Genomic DNA, 12,710 nt, shown 5'->3' on the forward strand with positions numbered 1-12,710 from the left:
AATCGTCACCTAAAAGTTCTATCTTTGTCTCATCAGACTAGAGAATCTTATTTCTCATAGTCTGGGAGTCCTTCATGTATTTTTTTGCAAACTATGTGGTTTTTTAAACGTCTTGCACTGAGAAGAAGCTTCCGTTGAGCCACTCTGTCATAAAGACCTGACTGGTGGAGAGCTGCAGTGATAGTTGACATTGTGGGACTTTTTCCCATCTCCCTACTGCATCTCTGGAGCTCAGCCACAGTGATCTTGAGGTTCTTCATTACCTCTCTCACCAAGGCTCTTCTCCCACGATTGCTCAGTTTGGCTGGATGGCCAGGTCTAGGAAGACTTCTGGTGGTCCCAAACTTCTTCCATTTAAGGATTATGGAGGCCACTGTGCTTTTAGGGACCTTGAGTACTGCAGAAATTATTTTGTAACCTTGGTCAGATCTGTGACTTGCCACAATTCTGTCTCTGAGCTCCTTGAGGAGTTCCTTTGACCTCATGATTATCATTTGGCCTGACATGCACTGTGAGCTCTTATATAGACAAGTATGTGCCTTTCTATGTACTGTGAGCTGTGAGGTCTTTTGTTTTTATATATACAGTATATATACAGTGGAACCTTGGATTATGATCATAATTGGTTCCGGGAGTATGCTCTTAAACCAAGTTACTGTTATATCAAAGCGAATTTTCCCATAGAAAATAATTGAAACATAGACAATTCGTTCCACAACTCAAAAATATTTGCTGTATTTATACAAACCTATTACAGTAATACAAAATAATGTACTGTATTCATATAAAATTATTACAGTACACTAATACAAAATACTATTCAGTACTGTAAAAACAAAAACAAATTATACTGCACTTTAGCTTACAATAAAATTGTTGGTGTGCGGGAGGTACAGTATAAACAATGTGCTGTACTGGTAATCAATAAGAAAGTACAATACTGTATCCACAAATGCAAATTGATAGACATGCTATATAGTATATACTGTACTGTACAATGGTATACTGTGTACAGTATACAGTACATATGTACAGAAAGCTACCTTCAGAGCATGTTAGAGCGCAGTGAAAGGACAGAACTAGACGTGTGAATAGTGAGTATTTGCTCTTCTTGCAAAGCATTGCTCTTAAACCAAGTTACAAATTTGTAAAAAGCTTTGCTCGTCTTGCAAAACGTTCTCAAATAAGTTACTCTTAAACCAAGGTTCCGTTGTATATAAAACAGCGCGCCATTTTTAACTGACTAAGGGTTTCTGCCGTCACATTAGCCTTCTTTTTTCACGTTTTTAAGGATCTTCCCCGCCTCTGAACTGGTTGAATCATGCTAGGGTCGATCCTGCCGACTACGGCAAAATGTAAGGGGTGCCTGAGGGCGTGGTAGTCATTGCCGGGTGTAGTCCTCAGCAGCGCACCCTGGTACTCTTACATAAATTTGGGTTGCGGGTCTGTCACATACAAATCAGGCGGCAATTGATTGTAACAGATAACTGCACTTCTTTACTTGACATCAACTTGGTAACAGGTATTTATGTCGCGGGCGGAGGAGGGGACGCTGCGCTCTCCCACTGCTCGGGTCCGGCCGCTGCTGCTGCGGATGCTGCTGCTCGGTGGTGGCTCGAGCGGTGAGCCGGATCCCGGGGACTCGAGCAGCGCTCCTCGCCCATGAGTGAAAAGGGTGGGGATTGGATGGTGGGGATTTGGTTATTGTCAGTGACGCCACCCACGGTTGTGGTGAAGTTGGTGACACCACCGCTGCTCTGGACGGGGATCCCGGGACCGGTGACAGGGAGCAGCCTGGATGTTAGTTCTCCCCTCCGTGGGTAGGGGGTTGGTTGTCCCGGGGCCCGGTGATGGGGTAGGGATGGATGGCAGGCGGGTTACGGGGCCTGGTGTGGTGCAGGGTCGCGGGGGCAGCGCTGTGCCACATGGCACGGTGGTACTCACTCAGCCAATGATGAGGACACAGTTCTCGGTAAAACACACGGCTGGATGGACAGGTCCCACAGACGGCTGCGGCGTTGTTTTTTCCCGGCAGTTTGATAGTGACTGCCTTTCCCTGCACCTACGTAGTGTAACGGTTCCAATGGGTTCCCACCGGTAACCCACTCCCCAGCTTGGATGGTTGCTGGAGGAGCCCCTTTTGCCTGCAGGCTCTGGCCCTGGGAACTTTAGCCTTGGCGGTGACTGTGTTTCCCTCTCTCGGTTGGACAGTTGCCTTCTGTCGGGACTTGGCTGCTGGGAAACCCAGGAGGTTCCCTTCGCTAACGGATTTGGCAAATTCACGGTGACTCCTAGCCTTGCCGGGGTCCGTAAGCCCCTGCCGGATGGTGCTGGCTTCTCTTTGCATACCGGTCCGGTACCGCCGGGCCACCGCCCGTCCATGGTCCTTACGGTTAGCTCCAATAGGCCACTCCTGCAGACGGTCACCACCGTCTGCCAACCTTGCTGGACCAACTTCAGTCTGCTCCTCTACCCCTTTCCTTCCTCTCACTCTCACTTCCAAACTGAACTGCTCACTTTTCCCGCATCCAGGACTGTGTACGCCTCGGTGGGCGGGGCCAACCGCCTGGCCCACCCCCCCGGTGTGGACATCAGCCCCTGGAGGAAGGCAACAAGGGTTTGTGTCTGACTTTGGTGTGCCTGACCGGGAGTGTGGGGTGTGTAGGTGTTGTTCTCTGTGGTCCCTGGCTTATCCAGGGCGCCACATTCCCCCTTAGTAAAATGCAGACCGTCCACGGGCTGCCCGTCCATCACCGGTTTTATTTTCACCAACTGAAAAGATAAACGGTAAAACAGGGATTACAAGTATAATAACATCTTCCCACATCGGGAGGTACTCTTACTTAAAACGTTGCTAACGGTGTTGGCTTCCGCTCTCTCCCACCCAAGTAACCTGGCCCTGATGCTGCCCCTAAGCAAGTGGCAGCACCCCTTGACCCCAGTCCAGCACAAGTTACCCGAGCGGGTTCTGTCCTTTTCAGGGGACCCACGTCCATGGGGAACCCCTGAAACCCCCAGAGGATCGCCACCGGTTCCGGTGGTGGCTTCGCCCCAGCCTGCTCCACTGCGGGCCCTTCCTCCAATCTGTCTCTCCGGAGACGGCAACGGTGAAAGCCACAAACATAATTATTTACAAGCCACAAGTTCATGGTTGCCCTGCTAGTTCTCAGGCTTGTCCATAAGGAGTCCCTTATGCAAAACTTGTAGACAGTCCCCACGGGGACAACGGTGCCAGCAACGACCGGTTTCAATCACGGTTTGTCAATCAGGTAAATCTTCGGTTAATCATTCTTATCATTCTTTCAAACGGTACTTTTAAACAACACACCGGTGGTCCCAACAGGGGACAATTGCAACGGTACTCCGCTGCCGGCACTCGGATTCTTCTGAGTCGGTCCTTATCCTCCGCCACCAGCATATCAAACATGCAGTGACAGGCCTGCTGTGAAAGGGGTGCCCGGTATCCGTTTCCGCCATTGCATGGGGTGTAATAAACCACCGGTTCTCCCACGTAGCGGAGACGCTCACTTGCCGCCCCACTTCCAGGGGTGGGCTCAGCACCGGAGCTGGAGTCACTGGAGTCACTATCACTTGTCTCTGCGTCAGGCGGGTTGCCGCCAGCTGCCGCAGCCTCCTGGCATCCAGCACATCAGATTCTTCTGCGGCAGCGTGGGGTAGTAAGTCAGGTTGGTTAACGCTGAGGCGCCCCAAGAATAATGGTAGGGATGATACGAGGGCCGAGATAGGGCCGGGCCCCCCAACCGCAGTGGCCGGTCCTGGAAGGACATGGGGACGTGGGCTACCCATCGGCTCCGTCACATCTACTCCCTTCCCATACATGCATGTGGGCTTGCAGACGGTTACTCAGCGGGGCGGTCCGGTCCCTCAGCCACATCGCCGTGCCGGGCGCGGGAGCGTCATCGTCGGTAGTCGGACTGTGCATCTTGGCAATGAGGTCTTCCAGGAACCCAGTATTGCCGCAGAGTCCTGGCGTCTGTGCTTTTATAGCCGCGCGCTACATGCGGCCAGACGCCATCAGTCCCCCTTAGTCTCTTTCCGGCTCCTCCTCTACAGGGGCGGGGTTTCGGTTTTCGCGCCTCTACTACTCGGGAAGACGCTCGAGCGGGGATTTTTCGCGCCCAAAATGGCGGCTTCTCCAAATTTTCGGCCGGACACCTCCGGCGGTCACAAGGCGCTCCTTTACCAGACAGCAGAGCGGTAAGATCCTGTTCGTGACGCCAAGTTGTCGCGGGCGGAGGAGGGGACGCTGCGCTCTCCCACTGCTCGGGTCCGGCCGCTGCTGCTGCGGCTGCTGCTGCTCGGTGGTGGCTCGAGCGGTGAGCCGGATCCCGGGGACTCGAGCGGCGCTCCTCGCCTGTGAGTGAAAAGGGTGGGGATTGGATGGTGGGGATTTGGTTATTGTCCGTGATGCCACCCACGGTTGTGGGGAAGTTGGTGACACCACCGCTGCTCTGGACGGGGATCCCGGGACCGGTGACAGGGAGCAGCCTGGATGTTAGTTCTCCCCTCCGTGGGTAGAAGGTTGGTTGTCCCGGGGCCCGGTGATGGGGTAGGGATGGATGGCAGGCGGGTTACGGGGCCTGGTGTGGTGCAGGGTCGCGGGGGCAGCGCTGTGCCGCACGGCACGGTGGTACTCACTCAGCCAATGATGAGGACACAGTTCTCGGTAAAAGACACGGCTGGATGGACGGGTCCCACAGATGGCTGCGGTGTTGTTTCTCCCGGCAGGTTGATGGTGACTGCCTTTCCCTGCACCTACGTAGTGTAACGGTTCCAATGGGTTCCCACTGGTAACCCGCTCCCCAGCTTGGATGGTTGCTGGAGGAGCCCCTTTTGCCCACAGGCTCTGGCCCTGGGAACTTTAGCCTTGGCGGTGACTGTGTTTCCCTCTCTCGGTTGGACTGTTGTCTTCTGTCGGGACTTGGCTGCTGGGAAACCCAGGAGGTTCCCTTCGCTAACGGATTTGGCAAATTCACGGCGACTCCTAGCCTTGCCAGGGTCCGTAAGCCCCTGCCGGATGGTGCTGGCTTCTCTTTGCGTACCGGTCCGGTACCGCCGGGCCACCGCCCGTCCATGGTCCTTACGGTTAGCTCCAATAGGCCACTCCTGCAGACGGTCACCACCGTCTGCCAACCTTGCTGATCCGTCCGGGCCACACACCCGGACCAACTTCAGTCTGCTCCTCTACCCCTTTCCTTCCTCTCACTCTCACTTCCAAACTGAACTGCTCACTTTTCCCGCCTCCAGGACTGTGCACTCCTCGATGGGCGGGGCCAACCGCCTGGCCCACCCCCCCGGTGTGGACATCAGCCCCTGGAGGAAGGCAACAAGGGTTTGTGTCTGACTTTGGTGTGCCTGACCGGGAGTGTGGGGTGTGTAGGTGTTGTTCTCTGTGGCTCCTGGCTTGTCCAGGGCGCCACATTTACATAGTTTTGTTAAACGTCAGGGTAATCCTTCACATCCTCCAAGACTGCTGCACTCAGTGAACACTACAGTAGCCAGATCCTTCAGTCCTAGGCCTGTGAAACCCTCTGGGATAGTCTTTCTACCCCTGTGGCAGGTACATGTCCATCCTCTCTCTCTGAGACCGGTCTTCCAACTGCCACTCTCTACGAGCTTCCGTCTGCCTTAGCCGTTACCAGGGCAACAGCTTGTTCTGCATAGGGACATAATTTCCTCAGCAGCACTACCTAGTCTTCCCTATCTAACCTATCAGAAAGCTTTCTCTATCCTCTTACTAGCCTCACTATAGAAGCTAATTATATTCTCAGGTAGTAATGCCCCTGAACTACGTTTACAGTCAGGGCTACCTATACAAGAACCCTACATAGCAATACCTTACCAACTATTTCACTAACTAACATGACTAACACTGCTACTGCTATATCTGCTACCATCTATACCTTCTTGCTATATAGACATATTTTCATGCAACATTACATAACAACAATATAATGAACATCTCCGTGGGAAGGAGCTCAACCACCCCCTTACTTATATGCCTTCATTCCCTAGTTTACCATTCCTTTCTTTTTACCCATTTCCCAGAAATACAACAATGACTGGTGGATCGGGAGGCTAGTGAAAGAGGGGGGAGACATCGCCTTCATTCCAAGCCCTCAGAGGCTAGAGGCCATTCGACTGAAACAGGAGCAAAAAGCAAGGTAAATACCACATTCCTTATTTATCTTAGTAAGGCCACATTCACACATTCAGTATTTGGTCAGTATTTTACCTCAGCATTTGTTAGACAAAATCAGGAGTGGAATAATCAGAAGGAAAGTTTCATAGGAACATGTCACCACTTCTGCATTTTTCGGCAACTCCTGGTTTTGGCCTACATATACTGAGGTAAAAAAATTCTCCAATTACTGAACGTGTGCACGTGGCTCATTGCCAAAATAATGTTTTTTTTGTATTCAGGCGATCGGGTACCACTTCTGGTTTGGGAGACATGGTCTCAATCAATCGGCGTTCGCCTCCCCCATCAATGGGTAAGGATTGTTTTTTTCATATAACAATATCATTGTTTATGATGGAACAGTAATCTCTCCAATGAAGTTGTCATTCCCTTAACAGTCCATTAATACACAATGGACTGTTTTTTATTACTTAGTTACCTGGGGTTTGTATATTTTTGTTATCTATTCCCGCCCCGTCTACCTGCCTGGCCTCCCTCACCCTGTCACCGTCATAGACGTTAATTCCAGTCAGACAGACAGGGGTGGGAATAGATAGCAAGACCCGACTCACATATTCCCTTCCTGTTGCACCTGTCAATCAGATAGCAGTGCAGTGCTGGAACTTTACTTGCACATATTTTTTTAAATAAAGCATCCAATTTCTGAACAAAAGGTATGCTTACATTCAGCATCCTAGCACCAGTATAGCAATGGCTTTACTTTATATATTAAAATCCTGCTGGTGGTTCCCTTTAAGCATTGATATTAATGAACTCTGTCTATGCCTGTATCCCCCACTCCACCCATACACACCTATCAGCAGCTTTCTCACTATGCACTATGTAGGCAGAAAGCTATTATTCAATGGTGCAGACAGCATTCGACAGAATTCATTATTAAGAAGACTACCAGAGCTGCAGAAGATAAATAAGTCATTTTACCAAAACTACAGCAAAGAGCCCAGTAAGTGATACAGCTAGAATTATGGTTTCCCTAGTGATATGATGTCAAGCGCTGGACTCTGTTTGTCTAGTGGCTGCCATTTGTTTAGGGCTGTAGAGAGCTCTGCGCAGCGCCAGTAGTTCATTCAAATGAAATAAAGTGCTGACTATTGTGAGCACTGGCCCACGATCATCACAGGGTCTGCGGGCCGCAAGAAGCAGGGAAGAGTACATTGAGGGAACATAGGACCGGTGAAAAGAATCTTTTTTTTATGTATATATGAAGAACGTCATATAAGCGGACATTACCACAGGATGGGATATTATATAAGATGGGGAAAAGGACGAGCACATTACTACAGAATGGGGACAAGGATGGGCACATTACTACAGGTTTGAGACAAAGATGGGCACACTACTACAAGAGGACAAGGATGGGCACATTACTACAATAAGGGGACAAGAATGGGAACATTACTACAGGATGGGGACAAGGATGGGCACATTACTACAAGAAGGGGGAAAGGATAGCTGCATATTACTATAGGATGGGGACAAGGATGGGCACATTACTACAATAAAGGGACAAGGATGGGCACATTACTACAGGATGGCAACAAGGATGGGCACATTACTACAATAAGGGGATAAAGATAGATGCACATTACTGCAGGATGGGGACAAGGATGGGCACATTATAACAGGATGAAGACCAGGATGGGGACATTACTACAAGATGAGGACCCCATGGGAAAATTACCACACGATGCTGGCCAAAATTACTATATGGTGCTAATTGTAAAACAATATTACATACAAAAAGGGGATCAAATTTAAAAAATACATTTCTAAATAAAGCATGAACATTTCTTTTTACCATTAAAAATGCTTTTTTATATATCAACTAAAATAAACAAAAAGTGCATGTTATTGCCACATCCGTAATAATTCAAGCAATAAAACTGTACCATAACCCATACGATGAATGCCATTTTAAAATAAGCGAGACATTTAAAAAAAAAAAAAAGTGATCCTAAAGTGTATAGAAAAAATGATATGTTATTACTAATAATGTCCCTTTGTCCTGCAAAGAATGGAGCCTCCCAAATATTTTTTTTTCTATGTATATATATATACCATATTTTTCGGACTATAAGACGCACCGGACTATAAGACGCACCCTGGTTTTAGAGGAGAAAAATAGGAAAATAAAACTTTAAGCAAAAAAATGTGGTTAATGCACACTGTTATGGGGCAAGGATCTGCTGCTGACACTGTTATGGGGGTAATGTCCCCAAATTCTCTACTAAGGTACCCCATTCTGGTAATGATCCTCCTGCCTTGTATATGATCCTGCTATAAACCCCCATCCTGCTCATATACCCCCCATCCTGCTCATATACCCCCCATCCTGCTCATATACTTCCATCCTGCTCATATACTCCCATCCTGTTCATATACTCCCATCCTGTTCATATACCCCATCCTGTTCATATACCCCCATCCTGTTCATATACCCCCATCCTGTTCATATACCCCCCATCCATCCTGCTCATTTTCTCCCATCCTGCTATATGCCCCCATCATGCTTATATACCATCCTGGTATATGGCCTGTATCCTATAGCACAGAGAAAAAAAATAAACGTTTATACTCACCTTTTCCTCACTCCCTGCAGCACCGATCATCTTCCTCTCTGCGCCACTGATCTGTGTGTGTGGAGCCGTTCCCCTGCAGCATCGCGATGTCTTCCTGTCTGTGCCGATCAGCTGATCAGCACAGATCAGCTGACCGGCACAGACAGGAAGACATCGCGTGCTGCAGGAGGACGGCTCCACACACGGGGACGGGTAAGTACGCTGATTCACTGCACCCCGCGCTGATGATGACGCGCGGGGGGCAGTGAATACAGCCGCACATGATCACTCCAGGCTGTAATTGCCAGGGGTGATCATGCGGGCCGGCTCTTTACTATGCGCGCGTCCCCGCTCGTCGTCCCGCCCACCTGTCAGCGCCGGCTTCTGCGCTGAGAAATGGGCGGGATGATGGGCTTGCATAAGTAATGAGCGGGCCCACGTGATCACAGCAGGCTGCTACAGCCTTTTCGTGCCCCCGATGACCCGCTCCACCGCAGCACCCTCATTCCCGGCCGCAACCCTATAGTCAGACCATAAGACGAACCCCCAACTTTCCCCCAACATTTGAGGGAAAAAAAGTGCGTCTTATGGTCCGAAAAATATGGTACTCAGCTGAGTTTGAGACCCCTGCTGTAGACAGTGTGCCTCACGTTTTCTGCCTCTTCTTTGTCCCCCTTCTGTATTGCGTTAGTCAATACAATACATTGTCAAGATGAGGATCCCATCCTTCCAACAATATAAGTGCACATAGTGACATCTTTTTGATATTACGTGTGCACAGACCAGGAAATGTGTCCTTTATTAATGGTGATTGCTTCCAATGACTGTTATTTTAATAATTCTGCTGCTATTGTAAATACAAATGCAGGAAAAATTTCCCAACAGGAAATTAATAAAATATAGCACTGGTCTTTTGAGTAAAGTATTTATTTCTTCTTTCTTATTTTTTCTGTGTAATTCAGTGTGTACAGTTATGTCAGTCACAATGATAAAACTGTTCTGCCTTTGGCTAAAATGTTTCATCAGTGTGTGATTGAAATGAACAGCAGCATCTATCAATATTATTTGGAGGAACACCTTATCCCCTTTTACCAGGCACTGCGCCACATTCATCCAGCACTGTCATTAGTACTGCTGCCAGAAGCAGACCCGACACATTCACATGTATAGAGTAGGAGGGATCATGGCTCTTTTACTTAACACTCCAGTCCAGTATCCTCTGTCACTATCTTGGCCTTTAGGACATGGCTGCAAACTATGTCCTAAGGCTGGACGACGACTTCAGGACCCAAGGAAGGGTAGCTAACTGTTCTACACTGTTGTCAGAGAAGGGCTGGAGTGGGGGCAAAGCCATAGCGGAAGAACAGACATGACAGGAGTTTGTAAGGACAGGCACATATGGGGTTAATAGGGAGTTTGAGCAGGAAACGGTTAACAGTGGTTTTGGCACGTTTGCTCGGCAGGATATGGGCAGAGTTATAGGGATTCGAGTGGTCACATGGTTAGGGTCTGCTATGGGATTGGTGGGTGTTTGTAGGAAGGGGTGTGGAAAATAAGAAGGATTACTTTGATTAGAAGAGGAATAGCCATTAGGACATCCTGTCTCGTGAATCCAGGACCGGTGAACAACCTGTCCACCCACCATTATTTAATGTTGTTTAAAGGAATATTAAAAAAAAAATTAACTAAAATTATACTTCAAAATTAATATGGCGGTAAGATGGTGGTTTTGATTGATATGTTGCAGTAATGTCATGGCAGCTGAGGTGAGGAGATCATGGATGGCCTTGGTTAATGGAGTAAGAGCTCACATCAGAGGTATGCTGACCCTTCATACTTGGTTATGGTTAAGTTCCAGTTCCGGCTGGGACTGTTCCCGGGGAACAGGTTAAAATTTGGAGGGGATAGCACTGTGACATTTGTCAGCCCCGAGTCGGAGTGGTGCGACTGGGGATAATATTCTGGTGCTGTCCAGGGGTTCAGGCCATCCAGGATCTCCTCAGAGCAAAGGTTACGGTGATGATAGTTATAAGTTTGAGTATGTTATTAATTGTAATTAAAAAAGGCTGCTGTGGCCGTATATTTCTGTCATCACTTAGCGTTTTGTTATTGTGCGTGGGACACTTTACAATACCCTAGTCATGTAAATTCCATATACTTTTATTGGACTCAGAAACAAGGCAGCTCAGCTCTGTTGCTTCCGTAATCTTCTCCCTACTCTGTCCGGTACTAATTTCATTAAAGAGTTATTCTCATCTCAGCCGTTCATGAATTCAATTGTCTACCTCCATGCGCCAGGGTTGGGCAGCATTATAGAAACAGCCAAGAGAGCAGAGCTTCATTATTTCTGTAACTCTCATATGGGTTAATGGAAGTTAGAGAAACGCCTAGCATAGTGAGCTATACCATGTCCATAATTCTGCAGTTGAGAAAACAGCAAATCTCACTGCGCTACCTTGTTTCCCTGCACGTCTACTAACCTATACTAGGGTCTCATACACCTCGTCCTATCAAATGAACAGACATGTAATGCAGCAGCCACAGGTATCTACAGTTAGGTCCAGAAATATTTGGACAGTGACACAAGTTTTGTTATTTTAGCTGTTTACAAAAACATGTTCAGAAATACAATTATATATATAATATGGGCTGAAAGTGCACACTCCCAGCTGCAATATGAGAGTTTTCACATCCAAATCGGAGAAAGGGTTTAGGAATCATAGCTCTGTAATGCATAGCCTCCTCTTTTTCAAGGGACCAAAAGTAATTGGACAATGGACTCTAAGGGCTGCAATTAACTCTGAAGGCGTTTTCCTCGTTAACCTGTAATCAATGAAGTAGTTAAAAGGTCTGGGGTTGATTACAGGTGTGTGGTTTTGCATTTGGAAGCTGTTGCTGTGACCAGACAACATGCGGTCTAAGGAACTCTCAATTGAGGTGAAGCAGAACATCCTGAGGCTGAAAAAAAAGAAAAAATCCATCAGAGAGATAGCAGACATGCTTGGAGTAGCAAAATCAACAGTCGGGTACATTCTGAGAAAAAAGGAATTGACTGGTGAGCTTGGGAACTCAAAAAGGCCTGGGCGTCCACGGATGACAACAGTGGTGGATGATCGCCGCATACTTTCTTTGGTGAAGAAGAACCCGTTCACAACATCAACTGAAGTCCAGAACACTCTCAGTGAAGTAGGTGTATCTGTCTCTAAGTCAACAGTAAAGAGAAGACTCCATGAAAGTAAATACAAAGGGTTCACATCTAGATGCAAACCATTCATCAATTCCAAAAATAGACAGGCCAGAGTTAAATTTGCTGAAAAACACCTCATGAAGCCAGCTCAGTTCTGGAAAAGTATTCTATGGACAGATGAGACAAAGATCAACCTGTACCAGAATGATTGGAAGAAAAAAGTTTGGAGAAGAAAGGGAACGGGACATGATCCAAGGCACACCACATCCTCTGTAAAACATGGTGGAGGCAACGTGATGGCATGGGCATGCATGGCTTTCAATGGCACTGGGTCACTTGTGTTTATTGATGACATAACAGCAGACAAGAGTAGCCGGATGAATTCTGAAGTGTACCGGGATATACTTTCAGCCCAGATTCAGCCAAATGCCGCAAAGTTGATCGGACGGCGATTCATAGTACAGATGGACAATGATCCCAAGCATTCAGCCAAAGCTACCCAGGAGTTCATGAGTGCAAAAAAGTGGAACATTCTGCAATGGCCAAGTCAATCACCAGATCTTAACCCAATTGAGCATGCATTTCACTTGCTCAAATCCAGACTTAAGACGGAAAGACCCACAAACAAGCAAGACCTGAAGGCTGCGGCTGTAAAGGCCTGGCAAAGCATTAAGAAGGAGGAAACCCAGCGTTTGGTGATGTCCATGGGTTCCAGACTTAAGGCAGTGATTGCCTCCAAAGG

General features: G+C 48.0%; 1 protein-coding gene across 3 annotated transcripts in view; it reads left to right on the top strand.

Annotated features, from left to right (window-relative positions):
* CACNB3 (calcium voltage-gated channel auxiliary subunit beta 3) overlaps nucleotides 1-12,710 on the top strand; it is a 403,977-nt gene that overhangs the window by 354,709 nt on the left and 36,558 nt on the right. For all 3 annotated transcript variants that reach the window (XM_075336926.1, XM_075336925.1, XM_075336927.1), the window contains exons 4-5: nucleotides 6,070-6,185; nucleotides 6,445-6,515. In XM_075336926.1, coding sequence (XP_075193041.1) covers nucleotides 6,070-6,185; nucleotides 6,445-6,515 — 187 coding nt within the window. The remainder of the gene's footprint in view (nucleotides 1-6,069; nucleotides 6,186-6,444; nucleotides 6,516-12,710) is intronic.

The sequence above is a fragment of the Anomaloglossus baeobatrachus genome, chromosome 2 (assembly GCF_048569485.1).
Source record: "Anomaloglossus baeobatrachus isolate aAnoBae1 chromosome 2, aAnoBae1.hap1, whole genome shotgun sequence".
Taxonomy (NCBI): domain Eukaryota; kingdom Metazoa; phylum Chordata; class Amphibia; order Anura; family Aromobatidae; genus Anomaloglossus; species Anomaloglossus baeobatrachus.